Here is an 18457-nt window from a genome sequence, read left to right on the forward strand (position 1 = left end):
TGAGGTAATAATACAGAGATAATCATCCTTGTGGTAATAATGCAGAGATTATCATCCTTGAGGTAATAATACAGAGATTATCATCCTTGGGTAATACAGAGATTACCATCCTTGAGGTAATGTGCTAAGATTATCATCCTTGGGGTAATATAGAGATTACCATCCTTGGGGTAATCATACAGAGATTACCATCCTTGAGGTAATAATACTGAGAATATCATCCTTGAGGTAATAATACTGAGATTATCATCCTTGACGTAATAATGTTGATATTACCATCCTTGATGTAATAATGCTGAGATTACTATACTTGAGGGAACAATACAGAGATTATCATCCTTGGGGTAGTAATGTTGAGATTACCATCCTTGAGGTAATAATGCTAAGATTATCATCCTTGGGGTAATACAGAGATTACCATCCTTGGGGTAATCATACAGAGATTACCATCCTTGAGGTAATAATACTGAGAATATCATCCTTGAGGTGATAATACTGAGATTATCATCCTTGATGTAATAATGTTAAAATACCATCCTTGATGTAATAATGCTGAGATTACTATCTTTGAGGGAACAATACAGAGATTATCATCCTTGGGGTAGTAATGTTGAGATTATCATCCTTGTGGTAATAATACTAAGATTATCATCCATGGGGTAATAATACAGAGATTACCATCATTGAGGTAATAATATTGAGATTATCATCCTTGGGGTAATAATATTGAGATTATCGTCCTTGGGGTAATAATACTGAGATTATCGTCCTTGTGGTAATAATATTGTGAAAATCATCTTTGAGGTAATAATACAGTGATTACCATCCTTGAGGTAATAATACTGAGATTATCGTCCTTGATGTAATAATACTGAAATTATCGTCCTTGGGGTAATAATACTGAGATTATCGTCCTTGAGGTAATAATACTGAGACTATCATCCTTGAGGTAATAATACTGAGATTATCATCCTTGAGTTAATAACACTGAGATTATCATCCTTGATGTAATAATGTTGTGATTACCATCCTTGATGAAATAATGCTGAGATTACTATCCTTGAGGTAATAATACAGAGATTATCATCCTTGGGTAATACAGAGATTACCATCCTTGAGGTAATAATACTAAGATTATCATCCTTGGGATAATACAGAGATTACCATCCTTGGGGTAATAACACAGAGATTACCATCCTTGAGGTAATAATACTGAGATTATTATCCTTGATGTAATAATGTTGACATTACCATCCTTGATGTAATAATGCTGAGATTACTATCATTGAGGTAATAATACAGAGATCATTATCCTTGGGGTAATAATGCAGAGATTATCATCCTTGAGGTAATAATACTAAAATTATCATTCTGGGCGTAATAATGTTGAGATTACCATCATTGATGAAATAATACTGAGATTACTATCCTTGAAGTTATAATACAGAGATTATCATCCTTGGGGTAATAATACTGAGATTAACAATCTTGAGGTAATAATACAGAGATAATCATCCTTGTGGTAATAATGCAGAGATTATCCTCCTTGAGGTAATAATACAGAGATTATCATCCTTGGGTAATACAGAGATTACCATCCTTGAGGTAATATGCTAAGATTATCATCCTTGGGGTAATACAGAGATTACCATCCTTGGGGTAATCATACAGAGATTACCATCCTTGAGGTAATAATACTGAGAATATCATCCTTGAGGTGATAATACTGAGATTATCATCCTTGACGTAATAATGTTAAAATACCATCCTTGATGTAATAATGCTGAGATTACTATACTTGAGGGAACAATACAGAGATTATCATCCTTGGGGTAGTAATGTTGAGATTACCATCCTTGAGGTAATAATGCTAAGATTATCATCCTTGGGGTAATACAGAGATTACCATCCTTGGGGTAATCATACAGAGATTACCATCCTTGAGGTAATAATACTGAGAATATCATCCTTGAGGTGATAATACTGAGATAATCATCCTTGACGTAATAATGTTAAAATACCATCCTTGATGTAATAATGCTGAGATTACTATCTTTGAGGGAGCAATACAGAGATTATCATCCTTGGGGTAGTAATGTTGAGATTATCATCCTTGTGGTAATAATACTAAGATTATCATCCATGGGGTAATAATACAGAGATTACCATCATTGAGGTAATAATATTGAGATTATCATCCTTGGGGTAATAATATTGAGATTATCGTCCTTGGGGTAATAATACTGAGATTATCGTCCTTGTGGTAATAATATTGTGAAAATCATCCTTGAGGTAATAATACAGTGATTACCATCCTTGAGGTAATAATACTGAGATTATCGTCCTTGAGGTAATAATACTGAAATTATCATCCTTGGGGTAATAATACTGAGATTATCGTCCTTGAGGTAATAATACTGAGACTATCATCCTTGAGGTAATAATACTGAGATTATCATCCTTGAGTTAATAACACTGAGATTATCATCCTTGATGTAATAATGTTGTGATTACCATCCTTGATGAAATAATGCTGAGATTACTATCCTTGAGGTAATAATACAGAGATTATCATCCTTGGGTAATACAGAGATTACCATCCTTGAGGTAATAATACTAAGATTATCATCCTTGGGATAATACAGAGATTACCATCCTTGGGGTAATAACACAGAGATTACCATCCTTGAGGTAATAATACTGAGATTATTATCCTTGATGTAATAATGTTGACATTACCATCCTTGATGTAATAATGCTGAGATTACTATCATTGAGGTAATAATACAGAGATTATCATCCTTGGGGTAATAATGCAGAGATTATCATACTTGAGGTAATAATACTAAAATTATCATTCATGGGGTAATAATACTGAGATTACCATCCTTGAGGTAATAATACAGAGATTACCATCATTGAGGTAATAATACTGAGATTATCATCCTTGGGGTAATAATACTGAGATTATCATCCTTGAGTTAATAACACTTAGATTATCATCCTTGACATAATAATGTTGAGATTACCATCCTTGATAAAATAATGCTGAGATTACTATCCTTGAGGTAATACTGCAGAGATGATCATCCGTGTGGTAATAAAACTGAGATTACCATCCTTGAGGTAATATTACTAAAATTATCATCCTTGGGGTAATAATACTGAGATTACCATCCTAGAGGTAATAATACTGAGATTATCATCCTTGAGGTAATAATACTGAGATTATCGTCCTTGATGTAATAATACTGAGGTAACCATCCTTGAGGTAACAATACTGAGATTATCATCCTTGAGGTAATAATACTAAGATTATCATCCTTGGGGTAATAATAGAGAGATTACCATCCTTGAGGTTTAATACTGAGATTATCATCCTTGAGGTTATAGCACTGATATTATCATCATTGACGTAATAATGTTGAGATTACCATCCTTGAGGTAATAATGCTGAGATTTCCATCCTTGATGTAATTGGGCTGAGATTACCATCTTTGAGGTAATAATACTAAGATTATCATCTTTGGGGCAATAATACAGAGATTACCATCCTTGAGGTAATAATACTGAGATTATCATCCTTGGGGTAATAATACAGAGATTACCATCCTTGAGGTAATAATACTGAGATTATCATCCTTGGAGTAATAATACTGAGATTATCGTCCTTGAGAAGATAATACTGAGATTATCATCCTTGAGGTAATAACACTGAGATTATCATCCTTGGCGTAATAATGTTTAGATTACCATCATTGATGAAATAATGCTGAGATTACTATCGTTGAGGTAATAATACAGAGATTATCATCCTTGGGGTATTAATACAGAGATTATCATCCTTGAGGTAATAATACAGAGATAATCATCCTTGGGGTAATAATACTGAGATTATCATCCTTGAGGTAATAATACTAAGATTATCATCCATCAGGTAATAATACTGAGATTATCGTCCGTGAGGTAATAATATTGAGACTATCATCCTTGAGGTAATAATACAGTGATTACCATCCTTGAGGTAATAATACTGAGATTATCGTCCTTGAGGTAATAATACTGAGATTATTGTCCATGGGATAATAATACTGAGTTTATCGTCTTTGCGCTAATAATACTGAGACTATCATCCTTGAGGTAACAATACTGAGATTATCATCCTTGAGGTAATAACACTGAGATTATCATCCTTGATGTAATAATATTGTGATTACCATCCTTGATGAAATAATGCTGAGATTATTATCCTTGAGGTAATAATACAGAGATTATCATCCTTGGGTAATACAGAGATTACCATCCTTGAAGTAATAATACTAATATTATCATCCTTGGGGTAATACAGAGATTACCAACCTTGGGGTAATCATACAGAGATTACCTTCCTTGAGGTAATAATACTGAGAATATCAACCTTGAGGTAATAATACTGAGATTATCATCCTTGATGTAATAATGTTGATATTACCATCCTTGATGTAATAATGCTGAGATTACTATCCTTGAGGGAACAATACAGAGATTATCATCCTTGGGTAATACAGAGAATACCATCCCTGAGGTAATAATACTAAGATTATCATCCTTGGGGTAATACAGAGATTACCACACTTTGGGTAATCATACAGAGATTACTATCCTTGAGGTAATAATACTGAGAATATCATCCTTGAGGTAATACTACTGAGATTATCATCCTTGACGTAACAATGTTGATATTACCATCCTTGATGTAATAATGCTGAGATTACTATCCTTGAGGGAACAATACAGTGATTATCATCCTTGCGGTAATAATGCAGATATTATCATCCTTGATGTAATAATACTAAAATTATCATCCTTGGGGTAATAATACTGTGATTATCATCTTTGGGGTAATAATACTGAGATTATCGTCCTTGTGGTAATATTATTGAGACAATCATTCTTGAGGTAATAATACAGTGATTACCATCCTTGAGTTAATAATACTGAGATTATCATCCTTGAGGTAATAATACTGAGATTATCGTCCTTGGGGTAATAATACTGAGATTATCGTCCTTGAGGTAATAATACTGAGACCATCATCCTTGAGGTAATAATACTGAGATTATCATGCTTGAGGTAATAACACTGAGATTATCATCCTTGACGTAATAATGATGTGATTACTATCCTTGATGTAATAATGCTGAGATTACTATCCTTGAGGTAATAATACAGAGATTATCATCCTTGGGTAATACAGAGATTGCCATCCCTGAGGTAATAATACTAAGATTATCATCCTTGGGGAAATACGGAGATTACCATCCTTGGGGTAATCATACAGAGATTACCATCCTTGAGGTAATAATACTGAGAATATCATCCTTGAGGTAATAATACTGAGATTATCATCCTTGACGTAATAATGTTGATATTACCATCCTTGAGGTAATAATACTAAGATTACCATCCTTGAGGTAATAATACTGAGATTACCATTCTTGGGGTAATAATACAGAGATTACCATCATTGAGGTAATAATACTGAGGTTATCATCCTTGGGGTAATAATACTAAGATTATCGTCCTTGAGGTAATAACACTGAAATTATCATCCTTGACGTAATTTTGTTGAGATTACCTTCCTTCATTAAATAATGCTGAGATTACTATCCTTGAGGTAATAATGCAGAGATTATCATCCTTGGGGTAATAATACAGAGATTACCATCCTTGAGGTAATATTACTAAAATTATCATCCTTGGGGTAATAATACAGAGATTACCATCCTTGAGGTAATAATACTGAGATTATCATCCTTGAGGTAATAATACTGAGATTATCGTCCTTGATGTAATAATACTGAGGTAACCATCCTTGAGGTAACAATACTGAGATTATCATCCTTGAGGTAATAATACTAAGATTATCATCCTTGGGGTAATAATAGAGAGATTACCATCCTTGAGGTTTAATACTGAGATTATCATCCTTGAGGTTATAGCACTGATATTATCATCATTGACGTAATAATGTTGAGATTACCATCCTTGAGGTAATAATGCTAAGGTTACCATCCTTGATGTAATTGTGCTGAGATTACCATCATTGAGGTAATAATACTAAGATTATCATCTTTGGGGCAATAATACAGAGATTACCATCCTTGAAGTAATAATACTAAGATTATCATCCTTGGGGTAATAATACAGAGATTACCATCCTTGAGGTAATAATACTGAGATTATCATCCTTGGAGTAATAATACTGAGATTATCATCCTTGAGAAGATAATACTGAGACTATCATCCTTGAGGTAATAATACTAAGATTATCATCTTTGGGTTAATAATACAGAGATTATCATCCTTGAGGTAATAACACTGAGATTATCATCCTTGGCGTTATAATGTTTAGATTACCATCATTGATGAAATAATGCTGAGATTACTATCCTTGAGGTAATAATACAGAGATTATCATCCTTGGGGTATTAATACAGAGATTATCGTCCTTGAGGTAATAATACTGAGATTATTGTCCTTGGGATAATAATACTGAGATTATTGTCCTTGCGGTAATAATACTGAGACTATCATCCTTGAGGTAACAATACTGAGATTATCGTCCGTGAGGTAATAATATTGAGACTATCATCCTTGAGGTAATAATACAGTGATTACCATCCTTGAGGTAATAATACTGAGATTATCGTCCTTGAGGTAATAATACTGAGATTATTGTCCTTGGGATAATAATACTGAGATTATTGTCCTTGCGGTAATAATACTGAGACTATCATCCTTGAGGTAACAATACTGAGATTATCATCCTTGAGGTAATAACACTGAGATTATCATCCTTGACGTAATAATATTGTGATTACCATCCTTGATGTAATAATGCTGAGATTACTATCCTTGAGGGAACAATACAGAGATTATCATCCTTGGGTAATACAGAGATTACCATCCCTGAGGTAATAATACTAAGATTATCATCCTTGGGGAAATACAGAGATTACCATCCTTGGGGTAATCAGACAGAGGTTACCATCCTTGAGGTAATAATACTGAGATTATTATCTTTGGAGTAATAATACTGAGATTATCATCCTTGAGATAATAATACTGAGAATATCATCCTGGAGGTAATAACACTGAGATTATCATCCTTGATGTAATAATGTTGACATTACCATCCTTGATGTAATAATGCTGAGATTACTATCATTGAGGTAATAATACAGAGATCATCATCCTTGGGGTAATATTGCAGAGATTATCATCCTTGAGGTAATAATACTAAAATTATCATTCTGGGCGTAATAATGTTGAGATTACCATCATTGATGAAATAATACTGAGATTACTATCCTTGAAGTTATAATACAGAGATTATCATCCTTGGGGTAATAATACTGAGATTAACAATCTTGAGGTAATAATACAGAGATAATCATCCTTGTGGTAATAATGCAGAGATTATCATCCTTGAGGTAATAATACAGAGATTATCATCCTTGGGTAATACAGAGATTACCATCCTTGAGGTAATATGCTAAGATTATCATCCTTGGGGTAATACAGAGATTACCATCCTTGGGGTAATCATACAGAGATTACCATCCTTGAGGTAATAATACTGAGAATATCATCCTTGAGGTGATAATACTGAGATTATCATCCTTGACGTAATAATGTTAAAATACCATCCTTGATGTAATAATGCTGAGATTACTATACTTGAGGGAACAATACAGAGATTATCATCCTTGGGGTAGTAATGTTGAGATTACCATCCTTGAGGTAATAATGCTAAGATTATCATCCTTGGGGTAATACAGAGATTACCATCCTTGGGGTAATCATACAGAGATTACCATCCTTGAGGTAATAATACTGAGAATATCATCCTTGAGGTGATAATACTGAGATTATCATCCTTGACGTAATAATGTTAAAATACCATCCTTGATGTAATAATGCTGAGATTACTATCTTTGAGGGAACAATACAGAGATTATCATCCTTGGGGTAGTAATGTTGAGATTATCATCCTTGTGGTAATAATACTAAGATTATCATCCATGGGGTAATAATACAGAGATTACCATCATTGAGGTAATAATATTGAGATTATCATCCTTGGGGTAATAATATTGAGATTATCGTCCTTGGGGTAATAATACTGAGATTATCGTCCTTGTGGTAATAATATTGTGAAAATCATCCTTGAGATAATAATACAGTGATTACCATCCTTGAGGTAATAATACTGAGATTATCGTCCTTGAGGTAATAATACTGAAATTATCGTCCTTGGGGTAATAATACTGAGATTATTGTCCTTGAGGTAATAATACTGAGACTATCATCCTTGAGGTAATAATACTGAGATTATCATCCTTGAGTTAATAACACTGAGATTATCATCCTTGATGTAATAATGTTGTGATTACCATCCTTGATGAAATAATGCTGAGATTACTATCCTTGAGGTAATAATACAGAGATTATCATCCTTGGGTAATACAGAGATTACCATCCTTGAGGTAATAATACTAAGATTATCATCCTTGGGATAATACAGAGATTACCATCCTTGGGGTAATAACACAGAGATTACCATCCTTGAGGTAATAATACTGAGATTATTATCCTTGATGTAATAATGTTGACATTACCATCCTTGATGTAATAATGCTGAGATTACTATCATTGAGGTAATAATACAGAGATTATCATCCTTGGGGTAATAATGCAGAGATTATCATACTTGAGGTAATAATACTAAAATTATCATTCATGGGGTAATAATACTGAGATTACCATCCTTGGAGTAATAATACAGAGATTACCATCATTGAGGTAATAATACTGAGATTATCATCCTTGGGTTAATAATACTGGGATTATCATCCTTGAGGTAATAACACTTAGATTATCATCCTTGACATAATAATGTTGAGATTACCATCCTTGATAAAATAATGCTGAGATTACTATCCTTGAGGTAATACTGCAGAGATTATCATCCTTGTGGTAATAATACAGAGATTACCATCTTTGAGGTAATATAACTAAAATTATCATCCTTGGGGTAATAATACAGAGATTACCATCCTTGAGGTAATAATACTGAGATTATCATCCTTGAGGTAATAATACCGAGATTATCGTCCCTGAAGTAATAATACTGAGATTACCATCCTTGAGGTAACAATACTGAGATTTTCATCCTTAAGGTAATAATACTAAGATTATCATCCTTGGGGTAATGATAGAGAGATTACCATCCTTGAGGTAATAATACTAAGATTATCATCCTTGGGGTAATATACAGAGGTTACCATCCTTGAGGTAATAATATTAAGATTACCATCCTTGAGGTAATAACACTGAGATTATAATCCTTGATGTAATAATGCTGAGATTACTATCCTTAAGGTTCTGCTTTTAAATTTAACTCCTGATACTCCCTCAGTTATTCCTCCTTTTCCTTCCTCCAACCATTTTTCCCTTTGGACCATGACAACTGGATCTCGCCTGCTTTCTAAATTCCTTCATGTCTGCATTAAGATTTGCTTTATCCTTGCACCAGATAGGCAGCACACCCTTCCAGGCTCTCAATCATGGCTGCAGAGGATGCTAAGCATCCCCCTGATTATTGAACCCCCGATAATTATAGCCTTTTTATCCTGTTGTTCCCGGTTTTGAACAGACCTGTGTTCTGTGTACCTGAGTCAACATCATGGTTGTCCCCCAGCAGCCTATCTCCTTTTGCTCACAGATATCAATTACATCATTACCTGTTTGATAGGACCCAGCATCTGCCAGACCTCCTTCCCTAGCTCCTTTTGTTTCCCCTTACCCTGCTGTCTGACAGTCACACTCTCCCCTTCCTGTGCCTATGCTTTCCTTTGAGATGTGATTGTACTTGAGAGAATCATCCAGAAATCCCTCCCCAACCCCATGTGTCAGAGTGTCTGTAACTCGTACTCTGGCTCAGCCACTTTGAGTTAGAGTCTCCCAATCATTTACTGCAGATATGTCAATCTCGGAGGGTCTGGCTTTGCACAGACTCCCACGTATTACCATTCCGGCACATTGCTATTTCCTAGTTTATTTATATATCAGTATTATTTTAGTTCTGTATACGATTACTTGAGATGTAGATCATATTTAGATATTAGAGTTCAGATTAATTTGTAGTTAATTATCTCATTTTATTTTATTATTATTACATCAGATTTTAATTTAATGAAAATTCAGAACACTTTGATGATAGTAACCTCAATTTAGTTAATTTTACTTTTATTCTCCTTAGATCTGATTAATTAAGCAGAACTTAAATATATCATAAATTAAACATTGTGGGCTGAATCTTCCAGTCGGCATGCGGGGGCAAGCCTGACACACCGACATGTAAAATAACGCACAATGATATCAGGCATGTGTCCCGACATCATCGTGTGTCATCACGATATTTCGTTCATCGGGCGCATGCCGGAGTTAGCTGTGCAACTGCCGAAATGTCAACAGCCTATTAAAGCCATTAAGAAAGTAATTAAAGCATTTAAGAACGCTGCCTGTCCAGCCTTAAGGTTGGCGGCAGGCGGAGAGCCCAAGCGGCCTTCATGTTTTTCAGGAAACCTCATCCACGGGCGGGATGAGCTTACCTGAAGCTTTTATAAACAATTAAATAAATTTTCCTAACTTCACAAACATGACACAACTCACATGAGGGGACATGTTTAAATAAATTTTTACTTCATTTATTAAAATGTTTTATTATCTATTCAATCTCCCCAAGTTAGCTCTGTGCCTCAGGGAGATTGCTGCGCTCTTTCATGCGCATGCGTGAAAGAGCGCAGGCCCCGACTCTCCCCTCCCCGCCCACACAGGTAGTGCTGAGCGCTACTGGCCACGCATTACGCTGTAAGGCCCACCCAGTGTAAAATGGCAGCACAGAGCCGATCACGGGCGGCAATTGGCTCCGCGTCCACCCCCACACGCTCTCGCCCAACCTGCCCACCATAGGAAAAATGCAAGCCTTGATTTAACAACAAGCTCTTGATTTAACAACATGATAAATTAAACGCTTAATTTGCTTATAAAAATGGTCCTATGGTTAGCGTCTCCTTTTACAAATTTGCTTATATTTAAGTTCCCTCTTTAAATGTCCACTTTGTTTGCAAGCATTACTGGTTTGGTTTGTGAGCATTCACAGGCATAGGACTGGAGGTTGTGGACTTGCATGTCAGCTCTGCAGACATTCATCATCCAGACTGGCCAGGCAGTGAGACCACTGCTAAATCACGACATACAGCATTAAACGTGGGTGACTTAAGGTGAGAAGATAAATCTCCAGCTATGTTCCCGCACTCCCATTTGGTGTATAGAGGTGACTCCATGGGATATAGGGGAGAAGAGAGTACAGAAGATGTACCATTTTCCGAAATGTCCACCTGTGAAAAGTGTGGCTGCCATGCCATCTCCTCTTCCCCTTTAAGGACGTCTCATTCGAAGTGTTCTTTTCCTTTCAGATAGGGCAGTGTCTCGAATCACGAGCATGGTGCAGTGTCAGAAACCCCTCAGTGTGATGAACATACCCATGCAGATCTCCCTCAGCAAGCTGAACAACACTGAGCTGCGCAGAAATGGCCACTGGGAGGAACCGCTAAACCTCTCAAACAGGTCAGAGGGCAAGAGGAGTCATGTGACATGCTCACTACTTTCTGCATGGCAAACTCCAGCCACTGGGAAAATAGCAGGTGAGGGCTCAAACAATGAGGGTTCTGAATATTGTTGCGACCAAGATGTAAGGAATGCACTGTCTGTCTCTAGTTTCACTACCCCATGGGTCACAATATATATTTAAATGATTTCTCCAGCTAGCTATGTGGCCAAAAATGTACTTTACCTATTAATCTCAGAATGACTACTCAATGCCCAAGTTTCTTCAATAAACAATAAAACTATTAGTTTATTATAAAACCAGACTTGTCAACTTGTCAAGTAGAAAGGCAAAGCTTATTAATATACAATATGAAATAGGAAAATATAATAATTACTTTTTAAATACACTAACTCTCACTCACTCACACACAGAAATAATAAAGTAAAATAGAGGAATTCTGCCAAAAGGTTAAAAGTCAATGGTTCAAGAGATAAGGGCAGATGATGGAGTGATGGAGTCTTGAAATGGTGTCCAGGTTATACGGCTGGGGTCTCGGCTCTGGTGTGCGAAACAACCAATCACTCTTGCACTACTTTTCAGGTGGACTTCACGGGAAACGTACAGTCAGTCGATTTCAGAGCTTAGAACAATATCGGAGAAACTTCCATTCACTTTTTGCTTTTGGCTGGGTCTGGAGCTTCAGGACCTGTTGTCTCCTTTATCCAAGCAGTTAATCCTTCTTGTTTCTCCCAAAGCAAAGCCACCTAACCAGCTTTTAAGCACGGTTTTTCATGCATGGCATTTTTCAAAGCCATAAACCACCATGTGACCCTTTTGTAAACAGTCCAGCGGGGTCAAGAGGTTTCCAGTTTCTTTAAAACTGTTCAATTAACTTTTCTTATAAAATGCTGTCTTTTCCAGGAACAGCAGCAACCAGAGTCCTTGCATTAACCCTTTAAAGAGCAGAATCTTTTAAAAAAAACTCTTCCAGAATGTTCTTAGTCCCTGAAGATGAATCATTCTGTGATTAAAATATTTATGACAATATCTCATGAGGAGCCATTTAATGTCCACAAGATTAGAAGAATGTCATTAATATTCTCCGAACAAGCTTCTGCTAATTTTATTTATTGTGTTTACATGAGAGTGGGGTTGAGTTTCCCAGGGGTAACAACATGATTTAATAGAAGCCAGGAAGGTCCAGGTTCAATGCCTGCGCCTGTACCATGAGCTGATCTCAGTCAGGATGATAGTTGAGGTTGACAATTAGCCTCACCTTTCCCAAAGCCAGTCAACCTGCATCTGCCACTCAGAAAAAAATACTCAAAAGATGTAAATTGAGCCAATTGTTCAGCCAGTAGCTGATAAAATAACAGGGGATTGGCATCCTTCAGGCCTGGTCATGGCTCAGTGGAACGCTCTCACCTCTGAGACAGAGAGCTGTAGGTTCAAATCCCACTCCAGGGTCTCAACTACAGAACCTAGGCTGGCATTCCAATGCAGCACTGAGGGAATGCTGCACTGTCAGATGTGCAGTCTTTTGGATCAGACATTAATCTGAAGCTTCATCTCCTCTCTCAGGTGGGTGTGAAGAATCCCGTAACACTTTTTTAGAAGAGAGGAGCAAGGCCAGTGTTTACCCTATGACCATCATTAATGAAACATTTTAATAGGTTAATTATCACTTGCTGATGGTGGGACCTTGCGCAGAAGGTGGCTGCTACGTTTCCTTCTTTACAATAGTGACAACATTTTGGGACATCCTGAGATCATGAATGGTGTTATATAAATGCAAGTTTGTTCCTTCTATCAGTTTTCCTGTACTAGGCAGGAAAAGCTAGCCAGAGTTATTACAGGCCAAACATTTCTGACTTCTTGGGTGACTCAAACACCAACTTGCTCACTCAGTTTCTCCCAATATCTCTCACCTTCATTCAAATTTGTGCTTTGGCTCATTTTCCTTCTGACTCTCCTGCATGATGTGATCTCGCACATTTTCAACGCCAATAACTTGTGAACTCACACCACCTGTATGGCTGTGACAGAATGTGCTGCTGTGAACTAAATACTGGAAAATACAAAGCCATTGTCTACGATCCAAACACAAATTCTGTCTCCTCACCATCACCGCCATCCCTCTCCCTGGCAAGTGTCGGAGGTTGAACCAGATTATTCACAATCTCAGTGTCATATTTGACCCTAAGATAAGCTTCTGACGACATACTGGCACCATCACTAAGATCTCCTACTTCCAACTCTGTAACATCACCTGGATCCGCCCATTCTCAACTGCTGGATCCCTCACTCGTGCTTTCATTACCTCTAGACTTGACTATTCCAACACGTTTCTGACTGGTCTCTCATGTTCTACCCTTCGTAAACTTGAGATCATCCAAATCTCTGCTACCTGCTTCTTAACTTGCACCAAGTCCCCTTCATTCATTGCCAACATTGGCTCCTGGTTAAGCAACGCTTTGACATCAAAACTCTCACTCTTGTTTTCAAATCCTTCCATGGTCTTGCCCCACCCTATCTTCATAATGTCCTCCAGCCATAGAAACCGCCAAGATCTCCTAATTGTGGCCTCTTGCTCATTCCCGGTTTTAGTTGTTCCACCATTAGTAGCCGTGCCTTCAGTTACCAAGGCCTTAAGCCCTGGAAATCCCTCCCTCAACCTCTCCACCTCTTTACCTCTTTTTCCTCCTTTAAGATGCTCCTTCAAATCTACCTCTTTGGCCAAGAATTTGGTCACCAGGCTTTGTGCAAATCTGGTTTGATTTGTAAAATGTCCCAAGTGACCCATGATGGAGGGTCATCAAATAATTAAGAATATAAAAGACAAGATGAATCAATAAATGATAAACTAATGTTTGGGTTTTGGAAATTTAAAGGAGATGAGGAATCCCTGTCTTCAGGTCCTGGATCAAAATGATCAGGAATAATAAAAGGAGCAATGAGAATGATTTCACCAGACTAGGCTGCAGAGGAGAGGGAGATTGTGGGAGGGGTTGTCTGCAGCCTGATGATAATTCCTAATGAGAATGATTCCTGTGCAGACTGCAGGCTGCTCTGGGACTATGTTTATCAGCTACTCTCTGACAGTCGATATGAGCAGTACATCAGGTGGGAAGATAAAGATTCCAAGATCTTTCGTGTAGTGGATCCTAATGGATTGGCCCGTCTCTGGGGGAATCACAAGGTAAGCAGATTTCAGTTTCTGGAGGAAGCATCCCATCTTTTTAATTTAAAATCACAAATCTTCATTCATAAACCTCACCTGCTGCACATTCTAACCCATGAGTCTCTTCAGCAAGCACTTTATGTTATGAATCATTTTGTTAGTTAAGGGTTTCCCCTATAACAACAGCCAGGTGTCATTGTAGTTGACTTAGTAAACCCCCATTCACCTGTTGAGTCAGCTCTGTCAGTCAACTAAATCATTTATTGCCCATCCCTAATTGCCCTTGAGAAGGTGGTGGTGAGCTGCCTTCTTGAACTGCTGCAGTCCATGTGGTGTAGGTACACCCACAGTGCTGTTAGGGAGGGAGTTCCAGGATTTTGACCCAGTGACAGTGAAGGAACGGTGATATATTTCCAAGTCAGGATGGTGAGTGACTTGGAGGGGAACTTGCAGATGGTGATGTTCACATGCATTTGCTACCCTTGTCCTTCTAGATGGTAGAGATTGTGGGTTTGGAAGGTGCTGTCGAAGGAGCCTTGGTGAGTTGCTGCAGTGCATCTTGTGGTAAATACTGTGCACCAGTGGTGGAGAGAGTGAATGTTTAAGGTGCAATGCAGATCAAGGAGGATGTTTTTTCCTGGATGGTGTTGATCTTCTTGAGTGTTGTGGGAGCTGCACTCATCCAGGCAAGTGGGGAGTATTCCATCACACTCCTGACTTGTGCCTTGTAGATGGTGGACAAGTTTTCAGGAGTCAGGAGGTGAGTTACTCATCACAGAATTCCCAGAATCTGACCTGGTCTTGTATCCACAGTATTTATATGGCTAGTCCGGTTCAGTTTCTGGTCAATGGTAACCTCCAGGATGTTGATGGTGGGGAATTCAGTGATTGTAATGCCACTAAATGTCAAGGGGAGATGGTTATTGCTTGGCCCTTGTGTGGCACAAATGTTACTGGCCACTTATCAGTACAAGCCTGAATGTTGTCGAGGTCTTGCTGCAAATGAACATGAACTGCTTCAGTATCTGAGGAGTTGTGAATTGTGCTGAACATTGTGCAATCATCAGTGAATATCCCCATTTCTGACCTTATGTTGGAAGGAAGATAAAGCAGGTGAAGATGGTTGGACAGCAGTGATGTCCTGAGACTGAGATAGGCCACCTTCCTTTTTGCTAGGTATGACTCCAACCAGCGGAGAGTTTTCCCCCTGATCCTCATTGCCCCCTGTTTTGCTGTGGCTCCTTGATACCACACTTGATCAAATGTGATCTTGATGTCAAGGGCAGTCACTGTCATCTCACCTCTTGAGTTCAGGTCTTTTGTCCACGTTTGTACCGAGTCTGTAATGAGGTTTGGAGCTCACTGGCTCTGATGGAACCCAAACTGAGCGTCAGTGAGTAGGTTATAAATGTGATGGTGCCGCTTAATAGCATTGTTGACGGCATCTTCATCATTTTGCTGATGTTCAAGTGTAGACGGTTGATAATTGACCACATTGGATTTTTACCACTTTTTGTGGACAGGACATAACTGGGCAATTTTACGCATTGTTAGGTTGATGCCAGTGTTGTAGCTGTACTGGAACAGCTTGGCTAGTGACCCGGCTAGTTCTGGAGCAAAGTCTTCAGTACTATTGCTGGGATCTTGTCAGGGCCCATAGCCTTTTCTGTATCCATTGCTTTCAGCAGTTTCCCTCTTGTTGGTTCTCTCACCTCCTGCTGCAAGTCCAGTTTGGCAGCCATGTCCTTTAGGATTTGGTCAGCTCGTCAGTAGTGGTGCTACCAAGCCACTCGATGATGGCCATTGAAGTCCCGCACCCAGAGTGCATTCTGTGCCCTAGCCACCCCCAGTGCTTCTTAAGTGGCGTAATGGAGGAACACTCATCAACACATTTATCAGCTGAGGGAGGGCGGTAGGTGGTAATCAGCAGGAGGTTTGCTCACCCAGGTTTGACCTGATGCCATGAGACTTTATGAGGCTGGAGTCAATGTTGAGGACTCCCAGGAACCCTCCCTCCAGAAAGAGTGTCCATGCGCCGTAGAACAAGATTAATTGGGTGGGAAGAGCCCAGGGTAGATCGAGTTTACATGGGTTGAGATTGATTTTTGTAGGGAACGATATTAAGGGATGTGAGACCAAGGCAGGGAAATTGAGTTAAGGTTCAAATCAGCTTTGATTAAATTGAATGACAAAACAGGCTCAATGGACCGAGTAGCCTACTCCTGTGCCTAAGTCATATTTGACTAAATCATTCTGCAGGGCGAATGAGTTTACGTATTCTTAGCCGAACTCCCACTGTGCCTGAAGCACTTGACACAAAACCTGCCACAGTTCAGCACAGCATTAACAAGGCCTCCTGGAAAGGCTGATATGGGATGTGTCTCTGAGTTACATGGGAAGTTTGTGAATTAGAGGGGAGCATCGTGTCTCTGTTTCTGTTTTTGATAAAAGATTTGATTTTTTTTGCTTCCACCCAGAACCGAGCGAACATGACATACGAGAAGATGTCTAGAGCTCTAAGGCACTATTACAAACTGAACATCATCAGAAAGGAACCCGGCCAGAAACTGGTCTTCAGGTGAGTGAGGCTGTGTCACTTGACCCACGCCAGCCTCGGAGCTCACACCACCCTGTTCTTACTGTAGATGTAGTCATTCTTTCAAATTTCACAGCATGATCGCTAACCAGATCCTGCTTACACAGATTTCTGAAGACTCCGGGGGAAATCATCCACAAACCAGACAAATTGGAGCAACTGGAATTACAAGAACAGGAAGGAGCAGATTTCAAAGAGGACACATTTCAACTGTCACCATGACAGTGGAATAAAGATGGCATTAACCTGAACCCTGAGCCTGACCAGTTCTTGTTCTACAGACTGACACTTGTCAATTGTGGCTACACCAATCCAAAACAAACTGTGTCTTTTCTCCAAATGGTACCAATGTGAAATTTTCCTGTTTTTATGAGGGTTTGTAATTTTGGTCTGTTGATAATAGCACTACATTTCATGTATGCACTGTAAGATATGTTAAGAAGCTTGCTGTGAAATTTCTGAAGGGAAATTGTGAATAAATTCTTAATAATTTGTGCCATTCCTGTTTCTGTCAGGCTCCCTTGTGTTTGTTCATCTCTTTTAAAGTGACAGACCAGAATACTGGAACTGAGTTAAGACTCAGAGGGTTTCATTTTTGACTCTTGGGTGACCTGGTGGGTCTGTGTTGGTTGGATGCCCATTCTGGGGATAAACAAGTCCCACTCCCCACCCAATTTTGAGAGACTGGCCACATTTAAGCTTGGCAGATAAACTACGGGGAGTCCAGCAAGTGTCCGGGTGCAGCTTCTTTGAGGTATCAAGATTGGCTGGGGCAGCCACCGGCAACTTAACTTGCAGTGGAGAAGTTGGGGAGTGGGTGTGTCTAAAACCTTCTTCAACAGCACCTTCCAAACCTGTGACCTGTAGGCAGCTGGTCTGAAGGTTTTGATGTATCAGAAGATAAGCTAGGTTTGAAATGTTAAGTAGGTAAATATGTGCGAAGTTTTAGAATGTGAGGGAATATTTGCATTTTTAGATAGCTTGAATTCAAAAGAGAGGAGTGAAATATTTCACCTAGCCA

At 38.3% G+C, this 18457-nt stretch overlaps 1 protein-coding gene across 5 annotated transcripts in view; it reads left to right on the forward strand.

Annotated features, from left to right (window-relative positions):
* Positions 1 to 17935, forward strand: part of etv7 (ETS variant transcription factor 7) — a 284939-nt gene extending 267004 nt beyond the window's left edge. For all 5 annotated transcript variants that reach the window (XM_041195797.1, XM_041195794.1, XM_041195799.1 and 2 more), the window contains 4 exons: positions 11526 to 11753; positions 14716 to 14858; positions 17318 to 17418; positions 17544 to 17935. In XM_041195797.1, coding sequence (XP_041051731.1) covers positions 11526 to 11753; positions 14716 to 14858; positions 17318 to 17418; positions 17544 to 17658 — 587 coding nt within the window. In that variant the 3' untranslated portion in view covers positions 17659 to 17935. The remainder of the gene's footprint in view (positions 1 to 11525; positions 11754 to 14715; positions 14859 to 17317; positions 17419 to 17543) is intronic.
* Positions 17936 to 18457: the final 522 nt, after the last annotated feature.

This window comes from Carcharodon carcharias, chromosome 9 (assembly GCF_017639515.1).
Source record: "Carcharodon carcharias isolate sCarCar2 chromosome 9, sCarCar2.pri, whole genome shotgun sequence".
NCBI classification, from domain to species: domain Eukaryota; kingdom Metazoa; phylum Chordata; class Chondrichthyes; order Lamniformes; family Lamnidae; genus Carcharodon; species Carcharodon carcharias.